Source organism: Agelaius tricolor, unplaced genomic scaffold (assembly GCF_023055355.1).
Source record: "Agelaius tricolor isolate 1412-34295 unplaced genomic scaffold, bAgeTri1.0.p SCAF_17, whole genome shotgun sequence".
Lineage (NCBI taxonomy): Eukaryota > Metazoa > Chordata > Aves > Passeriformes > Icteridae > Agelaius > Agelaius tricolor.
Window position 1 is genome coordinate 8,341,907 of NW_027269277.1, and position 18,647 is coordinate 8,360,553.

An 18,647-nucleotide genomic window follows, 5' to 3' on the forward strand; every position below is an offset into this window, starting at 1 on the left:
CACATTTTTTTTTCAAGGCTTATAGCTATAATTTGCAATGACTGAGCAGGACTTCAGAGTGAGAATGCTCCCAAGAAGCAATGGATATGGCATTTATCATGCACAATAATGACCTGACTCCCCCTCACTGTACCCACCCCCTTACAAATGGCCAAATTACCTTCTGTTCTGCCACGGTGCTTTGGGGTTTCAGTTCAATTCCATCTGGTACCCTTGTCCTTGAGAAATCTGCAATTCTGCCGCTTAGCAGTTGCCTGGTAACAAACTCCAATTAATGAACAGAACTACTTCAGGGGGGGAAAAAAAGGAAAAAAAAAGGAAAAAAACTACACATAACCATGTTCAAAAGTGAACATAATTAACATTCAACAGTTACACTCAAAGGTTCTTGTACAAAAGCAAGCTGATTAGTCTGTGGATCTGCCTGAATGGGCTTGTGCCTGAGGACCACTCACACACAGCAGGAAGCTCTCCCCACCTTGACAGAGAGCATCCCTTCATCTTCCTGCACTTCATCCATCATCTTTCAGACACTGCATAGCTCAGGCAAGTCCCCCAAGCTGTCATTTGGGAAGTGCCTACTTCAAAACTTCTGTCTCCTGTCACACATTCCCCTGTGGGGTGTAATTATGAGCCACCCTGCTCTCCAGAGAGAGCAGCAGCTGCTCTGCCATGTGCTGCTGTCAGGGACCTCTCTGCCAGTGCCTGCTGGGACAGGCTACACTGGAATTTCATCCTGTGAATCAGTCCCTGAAACGTAGACCTCCTCACCTTAAAAGGAAACACAGAAAGCGTTGCCCAGTGCACAGAGAGACAGAAGAAAGCAAGAGCCCCTGGACTGGCTGGGGCCAAGAGTCCCCCTAACCCAGCATCCCGTCCTCAACAGTGATCAAAAGCTGATAGCAAAAGCAAGAGTGAGAACAAGGCAAGTGTCTGTTGTGAATTCCCAGTACATCACTGCTTCCTGCACTGCCTGAGGTATCTTTGCATTTTAAACTTTTTCACCCAAGTGGAACTGCTTCAAACATGTCTTGGCCCCATTTCTGCACACTTCCACCTCAAATGATTTATTTATGCCATTTATTTATTTATACTCATATCTTTTTTACTGCAATCCATTTAAGCCTATTACATTTTTGCCTCCTTTCCAGTAATTATAAAACTGTCTGGATTCAGCCAGTGTGAAGGGTTCTACATTACTATGTGCCAACTGGTAGCAGACTGAAATGTATTTTTTTTCTTTTAAATGATGCTCCATGTGATAACAAAGAAGGTTTGGTGAGAAACCTACTGATTTAAGATGGGTGTGTAACAGCTTTTGTGGCATTTTTGTTGTTTATTTTTTGGTTTTGGATTGTCTCCCCGTTCTATGTGAGTGGGTAAATATTTGCATACTAAACTTAAAAGGAATGACAAGATGTGGATTAGGATCAATGGTGAATGCCAGGATCTGTTCTTATTAGGGAAGCAAACAGCAGCTGATCTTAAATAATGTCAACCTCCAACTTAGGAGAGGGAGAAAGTAATTCCTAGCCAAGCACACACCTGCATCCACCTTGTCCAAATGCTGGTAGGAAACAGCAATCAAAGAGCAAAGAGAGGAAACTGAACTATACAAATAAGTCCCAGGATACTCAGTGTTTTAGGGGCATACTGCAGGCATTGGAGGAGGAAGCACTCCATAAAGTAGGAGAAATTAATATCAATGGAATAGATGTTCTAAACAAGGATGTAAGACACTGGATGCTATACACTGACACTCTTCCCTTAAAACAAAAAACTGGAGTGGGTGAGGAAGAAGTCTGGCTCATCTCACTGTAAACAAAAACAAGATCAGAAATTGCTTTATTGGTGAAACACAGCAGCCCTTAGTTCAGCATGCTCAGAAAGGAGCCTTCTCAGGTGGTCACCAGGATTCATCCAAAAGCATAGTAAACTCCTTCTCTTGCAGATGTCCCAGGTATAGTCCTACTGGGCACCTCCAGGAAAGCTGGAGTGTGGACATCAGGTGCTGTGCCACAGCCCAGGCAAGAAGAGGAAATCACAGGTTGGTTTCAGCAGCCCACTAAAACTTGGCCCAAGGTGCCTCAGCCAGAGCCCCTCAGAAACACTCCAGAGTGCAAGGGGCTTCAGATCCTACATGCTTTAGAGAGCAAAATACCCCCAAACCCTTCAGTTCAGCCAGAATATGCAGTTTCAACACTGGCTGCTCCTTTCAGTCAGATCACTATCCTATTTGCTATTTACTTGGCAGCAATCAGGATATACTCCCTGAAGTATCTTTTAATAGAAATGATGTTCAGCCAAGGTGAAGGGACTTGGTTAATATCAAGATTACAGCAATGATTTTACAGGGGCTCTTGCAGTGGCTGTGTGCACAGGAAGATAAATGTGACAAAGAGCATCCTAACTGCACCTCTCCAGAGGATGGGTGGATCTCAGACACAGAGGAGATGCAACTAACAAATGCAGAGTTCCAAAGGCAGTGATACCACTCCTTCAAATCATACAGCATGCAAGGATCACAGCAATCTGACACTTACACAGCAAAGTCATTGCTACAGGGCAAATCCATATTTTTATGTAGAGTCTTTCTGAGGTCTAGGATGAATTCTACGACCTAGAGTGAATGAAACTTTTTACAGATCAGAATAAGGTGGTTTAGAAGAGGATCAGTAGGAAAACAAAGGCATTATAGTAAAAGTCAGCTCTTTTAGGTGCACTGAATAAGCTACAAGATTTTTAACATTCTTTTTCCTCATCTCAGCCTTGAAAATAAACTTCAGAAATGCAAATGAGCAGCATATGCAGGCACAAAAATTCTACCTCTTCAGAGCAGCACAGGGGAAAGGACTGGTACCAGCCCAACACAATAACCTGCCAACTCTGCTCCAAATCTGGGCATCTCTGCCTGACACCTGACAAAACTGCATGTGTAATTCTGTCAGAAGAGCAAGAGCCCCATCCTAGAGAGCTCTGTGGCCCTGGGATGCAGTTCAAAGTAAATCCTAGAAGCTGAATTAAACTGAAGTCTCTTTGCAAGAAAATCAGACATTTCATTCACCAATGCTAAAAAATGTTTCTGTTTGCTGTTCCTGACCCCCTGACTCCCTTCTCTTGGAGTAGCAAGCTATTCTTGCTCCCCTATTTCTCAGCAGAATACACATTTTACATGACAGGTAGAAGACCACAAGATGTCAGCTGGAAAGCACAGCAGATGCAGAATGTCAGTATTAAAAATACAGCACATTTTACAAAACCATCTCTCCTTTTCATGAACAGCCCTGGTGAAGAAATCAACTTTTCAGTGGCAATTATTTCTCCCAGAGTGAAGAGACTATGTGATCTCAAGGGTCATGTTTGCCTTGTTTTCTCCACTGTAACCTGTATTTATCATGAAGGCATACAGTTTTTACAGTTTTGTTTCCCTCTCCTTTTTTCTTTCAAAAATTCCATCAAAATGTACATCAATGTGAACTAATCCCTATAAAAGCACTGCCCAGTATATCCAGTTAAAACAAGACATTTCCTCATTGTCCCAGGGCAGCAAGTCATCAAAATGTATTATTACCCTGTGCACATCTGATGGAGCAAACATTTACCCCCAGGAGTTCATTAAAATGCAATTAAATTGCTTAATTACAACTGACACAAATGAGTGATAGTAACTTCAAAGGAGGGGGAGTATTTAGGCATGCCAGCTTTTCCTAGATATTTAGAATTGTGTAACAAGAATAACATTAATAATAATAATAATAATAATAATAATAATAATAATAATAATAATCAAGCCAACCTTGTGTGGTTTGTGTCATCTTCATCACTGCTGCTGCTGCTGCTGCCTTCATCACTTGAGGAGGAATAGTCTGCTGCTTTTAACAAGGAGTTGGCACTGTCCTTCACCTTGGCAAAGGAGCCTGGACTCTGAGCAAAGAAAACTGAGCTGAAGAACCCATTGTTAAACAGCACCTGCTGTATTTTACTGTCCCAGCATACACAGTTATGGTCACTTCCACCCCAAAAAAAGCTTTACTAGGAAGCTGATCTGGTTCTGTTGGTCCATCACAGGTGAGCATCTCACAGAGGGAAGTGACTTGAGCCAAAACTGGACACTCTGCTGAGGACCTGAGCTGGACACAAGTCAGACCTGGACTGGGAGCACTGAGCTTGAGCCAGCCTCACACACCCCTCAGGCTGACTCATGAGTGACAGCAAATCCACACACCAAAACAGAGCTGTCTGCACAGACAGACCCCTCAGTGAAAACAATGGACAAATCAAAAATACCAGACGATTTAAAAGAACCTACTGCAATCTGGCCTGGATGAGAAACTTTTTCAGGCTTCTGATGCAGCTGCACATGGTTCTGGGACAAAACATTCTCTGCCTTGGCCAGTCCTGGATTCCCTGAGGGTAAAAAAACCCAAAAGTTTCTTTTTTTAAGTGTACATGCAGCAGGTGAGAGAGCAAGACAAGCACACATAGCTAGGACCCAAAGCAGATACCAGTCTCTGCTGACAAACTTCTCTTTTCTCTTTGTTGCAAAGGAAAATCTCACTGCTTGTTTCCCAGTGGTTCTAGAAGCTGCAATATTACATACATAAAGTGATACTGGTGCACTTTAATGCTGCAAGAGTAAGGCAAGCAAACCAAACCCTTGGCAACACACTCCCACTGCACATCAGCCAGAGCTTCCTGGAAAGGGAGCAAGGGAAAAGGTGAGGGCATCCTAATCCCTTCCTCTGATCCTCTTCTTGAGGAGAGACAGCTCCTCACATCATCATGCTGGCCATACTCCAGCACCATGGGCCAGGCAGCTATTTCCTGTGACTGCAAGAAAGCTCAGGAGCCTGAGCTCCCCTACACACCCCTGGGACAGAGGTGCTGCCAAGATTTGGCCTTCATAAAACTGTTACACAGAAACAGTCCAAAGTGATTATCTAAACCCAACTGGGTGAGGGCAAACAGCTGCACTAAACTGCAAATCTACCTGTGAAATGTGGGCCCCCACTGCCTGCAAGCACTGGGAAAAGCAAAAGAAGCCTTGAAGGGATGCTCTGCACACAAGCCCTGACACAAGGGAAAGGAGGGAAAGCCACTGTCCCCTCATCCTGCCCTGGGACACACTGGCCAGCTCAGTGCTTGCCTTTTTCAGCAGCTTCTCCCATGACTACCCCACTGTTACCAACAGGACTCCTTGTGAGTTAAGGGGGGAGAATTCAAGCTCACACAAATGAGGATTCCTATTTGGTAATTTAGTTTTGTCACAATGGTTTCACATCTTCATCCATTTTGCAAAGCTTTCAAAACTCACAATTCCTTACTGGTCAATAAGCAACTAAGCAACTCAGCAGAACTATTAGCTTTAAAGTATTTATAGCCCTTTCCTCCAATTCATTATCCCTGTGGGTTTGGGAAAGCAACAAACTCCATCTGAAATGCCATATGCCAGAACTAGCTGTAATTTAATGACACTTAAGAACTCAAGGAGACAGTTTAAACCACAAGGGAGGTTTTCTATTCTTTCCATTTCTGGTGAGATTTTTGTTTCCCTATGCCAAAATAGCACAGGAGTTACACATCACATGGACTCTGCAAAGTTGAGCTGGGCTGTTGCACGTTGTTCAACTCTGTTATTCAAACACAAAATGACATAAGAGCAAAAAGAAACAAAACCCAAGCAATTTAAAGTGTGCTTTGGATTTCTCTTGAAGAAAAGCTTCCTATTCTTTGTTGCTAGTAAAAGCAAAACTGGCTTGATTGTGTAAGTGTAATAAATAAGCAATTTGTTCTCATTTATCAAGGGCTTTTAAATTAACAATGTAAACCTCAATATGAAAATAAATGACCTCATAAGATCACTGGGGTGGTTTCAGAACATTTTTTGCATCCACCCTGCTTTGATTTGGATTCCCCATGTTCCCAATCTTTTGTGGCCAACCTGAATGCAAGGCCTTGTGACACACCAGAGCTCTGAGAGGGGCTGCACAAGAACTGCCCTGCAGCTGACCTACAGGAAACACCCTTGGGAGTAGCAAGAACTCTCCACCTCTCCACATCCCCATCTGCCAGAACCTCAGCAACCAGAATCTGTACTGCAAAACACTTCACAACCACGAGCAAGCTGCTGCATTCCTACACCACTTCCTGACAGCAAAGGAGATTACTAAGCTGTACTTTGCCTAAATCAAATGGTTTTATCTTCCTTTTAACTTCTAATACCCTTTTTTTTTCAATTCCACTATCTTTCTGCACATAAGAGAATACTGGAGAAGTATTTCATAATGTGCTGTAGAGAGAGATTTATGCTTCCTTTTGCCAGTACATTATTAGAGAGCAGAAATATTAGTGTACATCAGCTGCTCAAGTGTATCATCTTATCAGTGGGCAGTGCAAAGAGCAGAATTTGCCAATGAGTGAATATCAGTATTGAATTACATCTGTATTTCTGGAATGTTGGCTCTGCTGCATTTCAATTGTGTCACTAACTGCAACAGAAATTATTTTTTCCAATTCTTAATTGAGGCAATTCAAATTTTCCATATGAAAATATATTCACAGTCACTTTTCTAACTCAAAAGAGGAAGTACTTATATTTTAGGGACTTGGACCATAAAATCCAGAGGGCTTTCAAAAGCCTCTCACCAGAGGATGTCATTAAAAGGACATATCCCATTTGCAATGCAGAACTTGACACCTGCAGAAGATCATTTCATGTGACAAGAGTTCAGTACATTCTGACTGATGGATCTTTGACTTAGGAATCACCTGAGGTTGACCAGCTGCTCTGATGAGATCCCATCTCCCACTGCTTGGTGCCAGGAGTGCTGCTGCTACTGTTCAGCTTCAGAGCATGTCCCCCAGGGGATGACTGATGAGTGTTACTGAGCAGAAAGACAAAAAGCAGATGAGACTCTCGTGTGCTGGAACAGAGACTGGAACAGAGCTCCTGCTGTTACAGTACAAGGTCATACTCTGGAAAAAAAAAGTTTATCTTCATTGCTGCTCCAAGCAGGGCCACCCAGGAGTGAGAGGAGATGATGGAGGGGACAGCTTCCTCTGGGCAGTCATCCTGGGAGACTGCAGAGATTTCCAAGTCATTACAAAATATCTTATATTACATCTCCCTTGGAATCTTCAGAGTCAAGTGTCAGTCCTGATTCCAAAATCTCATGGCTTTACAACTCAAGAGAACTGCTTCACTACCTTCCTAGAAGATACATCAGCAGTGACTTATCAATGGAGAAAGAAATGCATTGGACAGTAAAATAAACTGCCAAGCCAGTGGCTCAATCAGAAACCCAGTCCCACTCATCTGTAACACTGACAATTACTTATACATTTCTTTTCTGCTTTGCCTCCTGTAATTCCCAAGTGGGGAGCATTTAGGGCTTGATTTCACTTGAAAGTTATTTCAGACGATATTTCTGACCCTGACTCATCAGAAATGCTGCACATCACTTTGTTATTTCAGCTAAATCTACTTCACTCTCCAGTCTCTCCAACCCATTCTGTTCCCTGACTAGACATCCAGTGGGGGCTGCCCTTTTCTGCTGAGCTCTAGACATCCTTGGTCTTTTCTCCTGGGATATGAAAAAAGTACACCAGCCTTAAGGGCAGACTGCCAAAATTGTCACAATACATCTACAAGTTGCCTGTTCAAGCTACTATCAGGCAAAACAAGCAGCACAAGCTGTAATTAAAAGTGCCTGTACAAGGAGTTGGAGTCAGACCCCCCCCTCACCAAAGCACCCAGACATCTGACTGTCCTTTGAAACCAATGCCACTGGCACTGAAAGAATCTTCCAGATACTTCCGTTTTCCTATTGACAATAAAGCAGCATTAAAAAATTAAGCATAAAACACAGTATAAGCACAGTGTACATGTACAAAGTATACAGTGTAAGCTTAGTTTTAGAATAAGCATACAACACTTTAGAGCTTACCTTGAAAGGCATCTCTGATGGCCAGGCTGATCCCTGCTGTAAAATTTTGAGGTTGTCCTTTCTGGAACCTTAAGGATTTAATCAAACATTTCAAGGTTGCTATTGATATTTTAATAAATAAACCAACTCAATAAATGTAATGCTTATCCTGTATCAATGAAAAAATAAGACTAACCAACAGAAATGAACAATAGTTCAGTGGGACCTGTGGGGAGGTATTCCATGATATCAGCACTGGAAGCTGCAAGTCAGCAGCAGGTACTTCCAGTTTGCTCTCAGCCAGCACAGTCTATCAGGGTGCAGACAGAAAGAGGTTTGCACCTTCAGAGTCAGTATCATTCCTGGTCAATATTTAAAGCAGACAGTGAAAGGCACCTGCAGTCACTGAATGCAGCTTTCCCCAGCTGGTGAATTACCTCATGTTGTTACCACAGGCTGGGGAATGAGACACACACACATCCCAACTGCAAAGTAATAAAAGAAATACACATATGGGCATATGAATTCCTTCTCAGATAGTCTTGGAGTTGTTCTTAGAAATTCTGTTAGAAAGAGAAATACACCATCACCTCAATTACACAAACTAACAAGCTTTTCTACAACAGGCCAGACCTTTTCACCAAAGAGGCTGCTACAAATACCTGGTCTAACAAAAGAGGTGTGTCTGCAATCACAGATCCTGCAGATATTACATGTGTGCAGATATCATACACTGTGTTGATTTGGCACAGCCTGGTTGTTTGGTAGCGGTGAGGCCACAGAAGTGGCTTCTGTGAGGAGCTGCTGGAAGCTTCCCCCATGTCTGGCAGAGTCGATCTCCAATGGCTCTGGAGATGGACATGCTGCTGGCCCAATTAGAGAGGTTGTCTGTGATGACATATTTAAAGAAGAAAATCCAAACAGCACACTGGCAGTTTATTTCCAGGATGGCGAGGTTCCCCCGCTGGGGCCATCCTGGCACAGCCCCGGCGATGTGTGATTTGTGCCACTGCAGCTGCCGCCATCTCAGTGCGGCCTGCAGCGAGCCCGGCCTGCACGGCCGCCCCAGCCAGCCCTGCTGAGGGCAGGAGGGCAGGGCCGGCAGCAGCTTCTCCTGCCTGGGGCCCTCACCAAGAGAGGCCTCAGACAGCGCCAGGGCCGCCACTGCCCACACAATGGCAGCAGGGCCGCCTGGCCAGCAGTGAAAACATGGCGGGTGAACCTAAACCTAAACCCAACACTGAACTTAAACAAGATCAACCTCAGTGCTGCAGGATCCTGTAGGAATCTTTGAATTGGTGGAACTTGTTGGCAATGGTACCTATGGGCAGCAGTTTTACTTCTAGTCAGAGAAGAGGAGCAAGTGAGGACATATGAGAGAAAACAACATGGTGGCAACGTCAATGGAAAAAGGCGCCACACATGAGATTCCTCTGCAGGCTGTGGTGAGGACCATGGTGAAACAAACTGTTCCTGTGTAATGCATGAAGTCCAGAGGGGATGCAGAGATCCACTCACAGCCCACGGGAAAAGTGCTCACCCCAGGGTGGGTGGGTGCCAGAGAAAGCTGTGATCCAGTGAGTGACCTGAATGGAGAGAGAGGGCCCTTGCTGACAGAGACAGGGCTCTTGCTCCCAAACTAGAGCAGCCTATCCTTAGAGTACAGCACCCTGTGGAGGGGTGACCCATGCCACATCCCTCCCATGTTTACCTGTGGGAGGGACCCCACAGCACAGCAGAGGAAAGACTCCTCTCCCTGAGCAAACAGAAGATCTTGAGTGATGAACTGACCAAATCCCCATGCCCTGTCTCCCTGCACTGTTGGTGGGAAGGAGGAAAGGGCTGAGGGGAAAAAAAGGTGTTTTAAAGGCTTTTTTACTTCTCATTATCCTCCTTTGACTCTGTTAATAATAAATTTACCTTATACCTTTAATTTGAACCTGTTTTGCCCTTAGAGTGTCTTCTCCCAGTCTTCATCTCAGCTCATGAGCCCTTTGGTAATTTTTTTCCCTCTCCTCTGCTCAGCTGAGAGCAAAAGAAGGTGAATGAATGGCTTTTGTGGGTGCCTGGCATTTGGCCAGTGTCAAACCACGACATATACATACACATAAACCCACACCACCAACCTCCTTGTAAATTTGCATCCCACTTTCTAGATTAGTGTGACCCAGTTAATACACAAGCAACGAGATTTTTCAGTTTCATGAAGTGCAGAGGGTGGATACTACACAGTGCAGTGCAATCAACCCCCAATACAAACACCCCAAGTTTTACCCACCTTTGGGGGCTGCTCTTTGCTGTGGCTCGTGCTCCAGAACACCTCGTCCTGCCCAGGGCTGAGTGGAGCTGTCACCATGTCTGACAGGGAGCTGCTGTGGTACACGTCCTTACTAGCCCGGAAATTCTCACACTTGAAACAAACAAAACACATGGTGAATTGCACTTCCCTGCCTACCTAACAGGCTGCAGTCTCAACAGAGATCAATGGTTCTGCCTTGGAGATTAAATATTTACTAAGTGTAGCAGGAATATTGTGTCTGGATAGAGCCCTACCTTGCTCACTGTGCAGTGAGCTATTCATTTCCAGCATGTTAGCATGTTAGGCACAAATATCCCAAGGTGAAGGGTACAACAAAAAGAAGTAGTGAAAAAAATCTATTCTCTCTGTGTATACACACACACACACACACACCTTTCTTAAATCTGTGGAGAAGCAAATAGGTCACTGGCAATGCACAGGGAGCTAACTACCTGGATGATGCAAAAAATGCTGTGGAGTCACTACATCTCATTCAAACCTGGACAATGCTTCCACTGAAGAATTTCCACAGTCTAATCACTGTGGGAACCCACCTCCCCTAACTTAGATGTTGACTTCCAAGCTATTCTTTGCATGGCCACCACCAACCCACAGTCACTGGAGGCAAACTGCCAGCTGCAAAGACTTTTTGAGTGCTCCAGTGATTATGAGGGGACCCTGGTCCTCCTCTGAAACAAATTTTTCAATTACTTGAAAGAAAGAAAGAAAGAAAGAAAGAAAGAAAGAAAGAAAGAAAGAAAGAAAGAAAGAAAGAAAGAAAGAAAGAAAGAAAGAAAGAAAGGTCAAACTTGAGAATGCAGTAAGAAAGAATGAAATTAAGTTCAGATTACACCCTCATGGGTGGTCAAGTCCAGGTGATCCCATTGCAGCCACCTGTGTTTAAAACATCTCTAAAGGTGTCCAATGAGAGAACTAGGATAACAAAAACCCCAATCACAGCACAGGAAGGGGAAGGAATTAAGTTACTTCCTTACAAAGTCTTCACTTTAGGGGAACAAGAAGTAAGCGGTGCAAAACTCAAGCTAAAATAGTCAACATTTGCTTCTCTGTTTTTTTCTGTATGTAAAAGGAGAAATCTACACTATGATGATCTGCTACCCCAGTGTCTGCCAAAGAGGAAGAAACTCAGAGTTAAATGTGTCAGCTGAGAGTACTGCCTCCCTGAAATGAGAAATCCTCTTGGACACAAGACCAAGACAGAGCACACAGAAATTCTGTCTGAGTTGGGCCTGTCTGCAGGGCGAATTCTGCTATGCTGGAATCAGTTTGATATTACAGAAATAGAAGAAGTACTAGAGAAATGCCTAAAGCTGTACCACTCTGTGCTTCACCTCGTCTGATCTCCCATGCAATGCTGGGCCAGGGCTGTCTGGGAGTGCCTCTTCCTCAAACACATGGCAAGATCAGCACCTCCAACACTTGGAGGCCTAAGAATGATGTTTTCAATTTTTTTCTGAGTCCGAGTTCAAACTCCTGTGTCCCAACTAAGTTACTGCACCTTAGACCAGAGGCACTTGCAGTACACTTTCCCCAAAGAATTACTCAGATGAGTATTTTATTGATTTATCACGTAAGTCTATACAATTCTCCAGTTTATCCATCCTAAAAAGTAAATCACTGTAACTAGAACTTCACACAGCTTTCAAGAAGATAATAGGATTATGAACCCTATATAATTGTACAAGACTAAATTTCATGGGAACAATGTTCAACGTCAATTAAATATTGCCAGGCAGTAATTCCAAAACTAGATAAAAGATGTCAAAGATGCCTCATTGCAATCTCCCAGACCTTTATGGCAAAGTCAACTGCCAAAACCAGTCCTGAGAAGTTCACTTAGTTATTCAGGTGCTTTTCCTGCCTTTTTGGGACAATACGTTCTGATGACTCTCTTTAGAGAAAATAGCTTTTTCAGCAGTTGTAACATATGTTCTTTCAAAATACCTTTTTGTCCAACAAGATTGTTTCTAATAACAGTTTTTAGTTAGCCAGAATTATTTGAGCAGCAAAGTGCTCACCTGAAGAGATTCATTGTGGGTACAGAAAGAGGTTTTGTAGCAGGTGTATTATTATCAGAATATAGGAGGATTTTCTTTTCCTTGTCGTTTTTTCAACAAGATACATGTATATTTTTTTTTTAATTCCAGCCTTTGAGTCCTGCTGATTACCAGAAAACTATTTGTGTTTAAAAGCATGGATAAACTTTGCTGAGTCATGATATAAGTGACTGAGTGATTCCAAACTCTGCCCAGTACACCAGCTCTATGTAAAGCCAGGAACAAACACCTGCTTCCACAAGCAAGCCAAAACCATCTCAGATAACCCCCAAAATCAGTGTTTGATATTCTCCTTAAGTTTATATAGGAAAAATAATTTAAACCCCTCCACCTAACAGTGACTCTAAACAACTGAGATTTGAACTTTAAATTGTTTTTCTTGTACGTAATATCTAAAGAACAGCAGCTCTCCTCAAGCACAGAAAGGATTGGTAGAGAAAATGTTACCTACTGTGTGTCCTCAAACCATAAAGGGACATGTAACTGAGCTAAGAGAAAGAACACTTTGATTCACAACATGATAGCATAAGGTGATACAGCACAAAAGACTCATTACTAGAGTTAGTTTAAAACCATTTACAAGCAAGAAGTTTTAAAAAGAGGCTGTGCTGCTTTTTGGAGGATGCCCAAGTTACTAATTTGAACTGAATCTACATAGAGGAGATAGATTAAATGCAAGTGTTGTTAGGAAACAGCATAAGGAAAAGGAATTTCTTTAACTTCTGAGCAGGTACTCTGGGATACTAGGGCACTCCACGGCTTTACACACAGCTAGCTCTTGTAATATTGTTACACTTCTTGTTCAGATTCAGTCTCATCACACAATAGAGAATATCTAACTAGCAAATCCTATAGGAAAACCACAAGAGTTAATTAAAAATTGAGCTCATTTCCACTAGTCAGGCAGCAGGAGATGCTGGGCAGAAGATCAGTCTCAGTGACTTTGTTCAAGAAGCCTCTGTGACATTCTGCAAGGAGTCCAAACCAGCTCATCCCACACCACCACAACCAGAGAGCCAGATCTGCTGTGTACTGCAGCAAACAAAAACCTGGAACAAAGCATGTGGAATTGGTACACTCTGAATCTCACATTTCCCACAGCAGAAAGATCGAATGTAAGGCATTGAGATATCATGCTCCTTTCACTTCAGGAGCTGTGTTAAGTTTTTCAGTGAAACAATTCTCAGAGAGATCTGGGCATCCAGGATGTGCCACAAGATCTCATAGAATATGACTGTTGAAAATAAGAAGTCATTTTTGTCTGAGCAGAGCAGTGCTGGCAAACTCTCTGACAAACCTGGCTGGAAGTTCTTTGGTGCAGCATCTCTGATGAATTCAGCTTGTATTTTGACTCCCCAGTTCACTTTTATTTTAAATCAACTAGGCACCCACATACTGAATTTCACAAGTATATTGTTTTGGTTTTTAATCTCCAGGTGACTACCTGACCCATCACTTGTACTGCCTAAACAGCTCATGCAGTTAATGCAGGCAGCATGTCCAAACATGCTGCCATTAGCAGCAACAGCTGCTCCCAACCAGCAAAGGGAAAAATAACCCTTCAGGGGATTGATAAATTACCCCTTGAAGCTCATGTGGACTCCATGTGAATACAGCAGGCAGCAGCACAGATTGGCTTCTCCCTGTCCACATGCACTGTCAGCTGGAGCTCTGCCTTGTGAGGGGGTACGAGGGCACCTCCCAGCAGAGACTGAAATCACACAGCAACCACTGTGCATCACTTGCTGCTATTATCCTTAAGTAACACCATCACTCTGCACAGCATACATTTTCTGTAGTGTAGTCTCCATCAAAAAATGTGAAAGAAGTTGGTAAATGCTGCTTCATTCCTCACCACTCCCCTCAGCAGCTCAGAGAGGTGCTACAAAATGGGAAAGCACTGACAGGGTGCAGAGGAATGATCACTTGTCCCAGGTGAAGCAGCCTCTCATGCCAGGAGTGGCTCCCAAGAAGGACAAGACTATCCTCTGCACAGCCACTGTACTCCTGCAGAATCCCAAATGCCCTACAATAAACTATGGATGTTCCCACTGCAATCACAGGGCTGAAATATTTGCCTTAGGGAAGCTGCCAGCCTCTGCCCAAGGCTAAGCTACAAATGTCCTTCTTGTAGACCTTGCAATAGCTCTCCAGTGATTTGATGCTGCAAGCCAGGCCATCAACTCAGCCCACTTGCAATGCTCGTGACTTGAAACAACAAACAGGCCCTGGAAAAAAAGGATGTGAGAAGACAAACAAATATTTTTCCAGGTAAAAGCTATCAGGTGAAATGAGGCCCTTCTGCTCACAACATCTGTTTCTGGTGATTTTTCCATCATCACTGGACAGCAAAGCAAGCTGAAGAGGAAAGGCACAGGGAGGCTTTGACTCAGAGACTGTAAGAGGCAGCCATCATCCCAGACTCCCAGACTCTGAGACTCGCTCCAGGGCACAAGCCAAAGCAGGGTAAGGGAGAGCTGCTTCCCCAAATCCTCCTGCTGGGGAATTTCAGCTACTCTGGCATCTGCTGGGAAAGCAGCATGGTGAGCTGAAGGCAATCCAGCAGATCCTGGAATGCACAGAGGGTAACTTTTCCAGCCAGGTGAAGGAAAGGGGGGATGCCAGGGGGGATGCACTACTGGTCCTGAGGGTCACCTGCACAGGGGAGCTAAACAGTGAATTCAAGGCTGGAGCAGCTGGGGCTGCAGTGATCACACACTGGTGGAGTTCATAGTCCTGAGGGACATGGCTCTGGCAAAGGGTGAAGTCACAATCCTGTATTTTAGGAAATTAAGGAAATTCTTACGATGAGTGTGGTGCAACACCAGAGAAGGTTGCCCAGAGAGGCTGCACATGCCCCATCTCTGGAAACATTCAAAACCAGGCTGGACAGGGCTCTGAGCAACCTGATCTAGTTGAAATGTGCCTGCTCATGGCAGGGAGCTGGGCTAAGTGACTCTGAGAGGTCCCTTCTGACCCAAACCATCCCATGACTCTATGACCTTTCATGCAGGATGTTCACCTGAAGCTCATGCCAAGCCAAATCAACAATGAGTTTAAGAAACATTTAGGATAATACAACCTGATCTCACAGTAATAACCCATAGTTGCAGGTATGCTCAGAGAAGCATACAGGCCCACGCTGCGGCCTGGTGAGGCAGTGTGACACGCTCTGAGAGCAGCTGAGCTGCAATAACCCACCCTCCTGTGCAGCCTGTCATGCCTAGAGCCACCCCTGTCCCTCCCCAGGCAGTGCAGTACCTGCACGAGCAGGGCTCTCTGTGGGGCAGGTGTGCAGGGGCTGGAGCTGCTCCCGGATCCCATCCTGGGCTGCGCGGCGGCCTCGTGTCCCAGCGCCGCTGGCCACCGCGAGGGCTGCGCGCTGTCGCTGGGCTGGGCTCGCTCCTCGGCCTGCGAAGGACAACAGCGGCAGCACATTGCACAGAGAGCCCCAGGCTCATGGGCTGGATGCTGTCCCAGGACAGCACCGAGCACACCACCTCTGATGGACCTTCCCACCAAGGAGGACAGCCCTGGCACAGCACAAACCACCATTTCCTCTCCATTTGCAACCCTTCCTTCTCCATCAAGTTTCCAAGCTGCAGCAAGGAGAGGGGCTTGAGTTTCCATCTGCTGTATTCTAGGCCTTTCCTTTGGCTGCAGGTTGAGATTTTAGCTGGGAGGAATCATCTGTCTATACTTACTTATCTTTGACAACATGTAGCCTGTTTTGCTGTGCATTAATTACCCCCTTCCACAGCATTGACATTACTGCACGTTGCTTTTTACCTTAAAACACTTTCAACACTGTCTTTTGGTATGTTACTTGTGAGAAAGACTGAGGAACATGATCTAAAAGGAATAAATTTCCCGAGGGCATTGCTCATTACAAAAGTCTTTATCCTGTGGTTTTGACTCCACTATGCTTTTCAATTCTGTTCAACATGACTAATTCCCATTCTCTAATGTAAATCTTCAGCATATCCTCTGATGCAACAGCCTGGAAACAGCTCTACACAGTAAACTAGAGATTAAGGAAATAAAAATACCCTGTATCTGTGTTAGGGTGGGCATTCTTAACAGTATCTCTCACTATATCTGGATGTTTGTGCCTGTATCAGAAAGGTAAGCATATTCTTAGCACAGCCTAGAAACTGCTGAGGATGTGGAAAATTATTCCACTTTGCCTCACTGTGGAAAAAAAGAAGACCAAAACCAAAAATAAACCCAGTTACTAAAACAAGCAACCACAGCCAAACCACGAAATTCTAGCTCCAGTGAACACACTCTTGAGGCCACATTTTCATTACCTGCAACTCGTAATAATGAAAGGCAAATTTTACTATAAGCAAGGAAGAAAATGTAAAATCCAGAGATGACAATTTACCCCCCAGCTCTGTGCCCAAGGGGAGCTGGCATGAAAGGCTTTATGATCCAAATGCAAACTCATGCAGGTGACACTTTGGGCTTCCAGAACTGACTCCAACCCCTCCCAGGCACTGAGCTAGCTTGGAGTCTGCCTCCCAGCTCCTTCACTCTGGTGCTGGTGGGACCAGATTCAGCACAGAGTGAGCTCACATCTGGGCACAGATGTGCAGGGGAAAATTGTCCTGACCTGATGGGGACAGGATAAGCACAATGGCAAAGACAAGGAACTCCCAAGAGAGGGTTCTGCACCCCCAAACATTAAACTTGAGGCTTTGGAGGACTTTAGGATTTTTTGTTTGTTTTTAATGTCTCAATGAAACTATAATTGTTGAGCTCTTCTGTGTATTGATGACTGGTCCTAGAAATGGGAGCCCTAAAAAGTACAAACAAACTCACTCTTGAGTAGGCTACCACTGTCCCCATGCAGGTCCCTCTCAACAAAGGAGCTAACATTTCTCTGGCTAATGAACTGGAAAAGTTCAGTATCAACAGGAGCAAAATCACTGACTTATCCCTGTTAAACACAGTTACAACTTTAAAGCATTTTTAGATCATTGCAAATAGTTAAGACTGCTGACAAAGAAGTCTCAACCAAAAAAGGCAACTCTGTACCATCAATTATCAATTTAGTGGAAGGATCTGTGACTTCCAAGAAGTTCTGAGATTAAGTAAATAATATTGTACAATATCCTTAAAACTCGAACATCCTGTTGCAGCCATAATGACAAAAGCCTCATGCTGTGAACCTAAAAAGCAACTAATCTGCAACTAATTTAATTGCACTAAATTAAAAGTTAACAGTAACTGCACACTAAATTCTTCATTTTGCTATCAAGGAGTAATTTACAAAACACATGCGAAAACAAGAGATGAGTATCTAAGACAGTATTTTATTGGTTTTTTGTCTTCTAACTACAGAAAAGTAGAAAATAAATTAATCATCAGAGTTGCATTTTCATCCATTAAAGGCCTAGAAAATGCAAAGCTTTCCTATTGACTTTGATGTTGTGTATTTAGAAAAAGCAGCTTACTTCTCTGTCCACACTCAATTTGGTCCTCAGCTGGAATAAAACCCAGCCCTCCATCATCAAACAAATACTGATTTCAAGAGCAATTCATTCAAATTTCAGTAACAATTTGCTTAATCAGTCAGTACAATAAAGCCTTTAGAACCAGGGCATTTGTGGTTTTGACAGTTAGGTTGTACTTCAAACAGAATTACTCTCGTTTTCACAAACTGCTCCTCTAACAAGGAGCTTAGTATCTCTTGTTTTCCTAACTTCCTGCTGCTGCTTAGCTGTTTGTAGACTCTATTCAGTTACTGAAATTCATCATTTCACCAATTCTAGCAGTTACATTTAACTATTTATCAGTACTGGACATTTCAGCTCAGGGAATAGTTGCAGCACACACATACAAGAAGATGACAAAGATAGCAGCAGCAAGGTGTTAAGAAGCTGCACTGCATTTCTCCTATTTACATGTGTATGAGCTCTCCTCATGCCTCTGGTTGGACATTTTGGGAAGATACTTTGCCAAAACTGCACAGACCATCAGATCCACTTTTCTACTGAGGAAGCACCTGTGAGCTGCTGAGATTTTGACCCAGGCTTCAGTGACACAACAAATCACACACCAGCTGTAGAACTAGGTTAACCAGTTGGTATTATATAAAAAAAGCATGCGGAAATGGAAATGGACCCAGAGCTTTTCATGACATGGTAACAGTGACCAGAATGAGTTGGTGGGTAGAAATACTGTCAGAGTTAGCAAAGGAGGAAAATGGATTGCAGTACAGGCTGACTGTATGTGGCTGTCCCTGACCCATCAAACCTTATCCTGGGACATAAAACCCAAGAAAAGGCATCACAGGCTGCTTGCTGGGGCACAGAGCTCTGTGCTCAGGAGGCTGGATGC

General features: G+C 43.9%; 1 protein-coding gene across 3 annotated transcripts in view; it reads right to left on the reverse strand.

Annotated features, from left to right (window-relative positions):
* Window positions 1–18,647, reverse strand: part of NRK (Nik related kinase) — an 88,492-nt gene that overhangs the window by 20,744 nt on the left and 49,101 nt on the right. For all 3 annotated transcript variants that reach the window (XR_011681555.1, XM_071442345.1, XM_071442344.1), the window contains exons 15-21: window positions 15,564–15,713; window positions 10,204–10,335; window positions 7,947–8,014; window positions 6,769–6,884; window positions 4,310–4,407; window positions 3,797–3,924; window positions 161–254 (exon numbers count right to left, since the gene is read on the reverse strand). Coding sequence is in view for 2 of the 3 variants with exons in the window: in XM_071442345.1 (XP_071298446.1) it covers window positions 161–254; window positions 3,797–3,924; window positions 4,310–4,407; window positions 6,769–6,884; window positions 7,947–8,014; window positions 10,204–10,335; window positions 15,564–15,713 (786 nt within the window). In the remaining variant the exon portion in view is untranslated. The remainder of the gene's footprint in view (window positions 1–160; window positions 255–3,796; window positions 3,925–4,309; window positions 4,408–6,768; window positions 6,885–7,946; window positions 8,015–10,203; window positions 10,336–15,563; window positions 15,714–18,647) is intronic.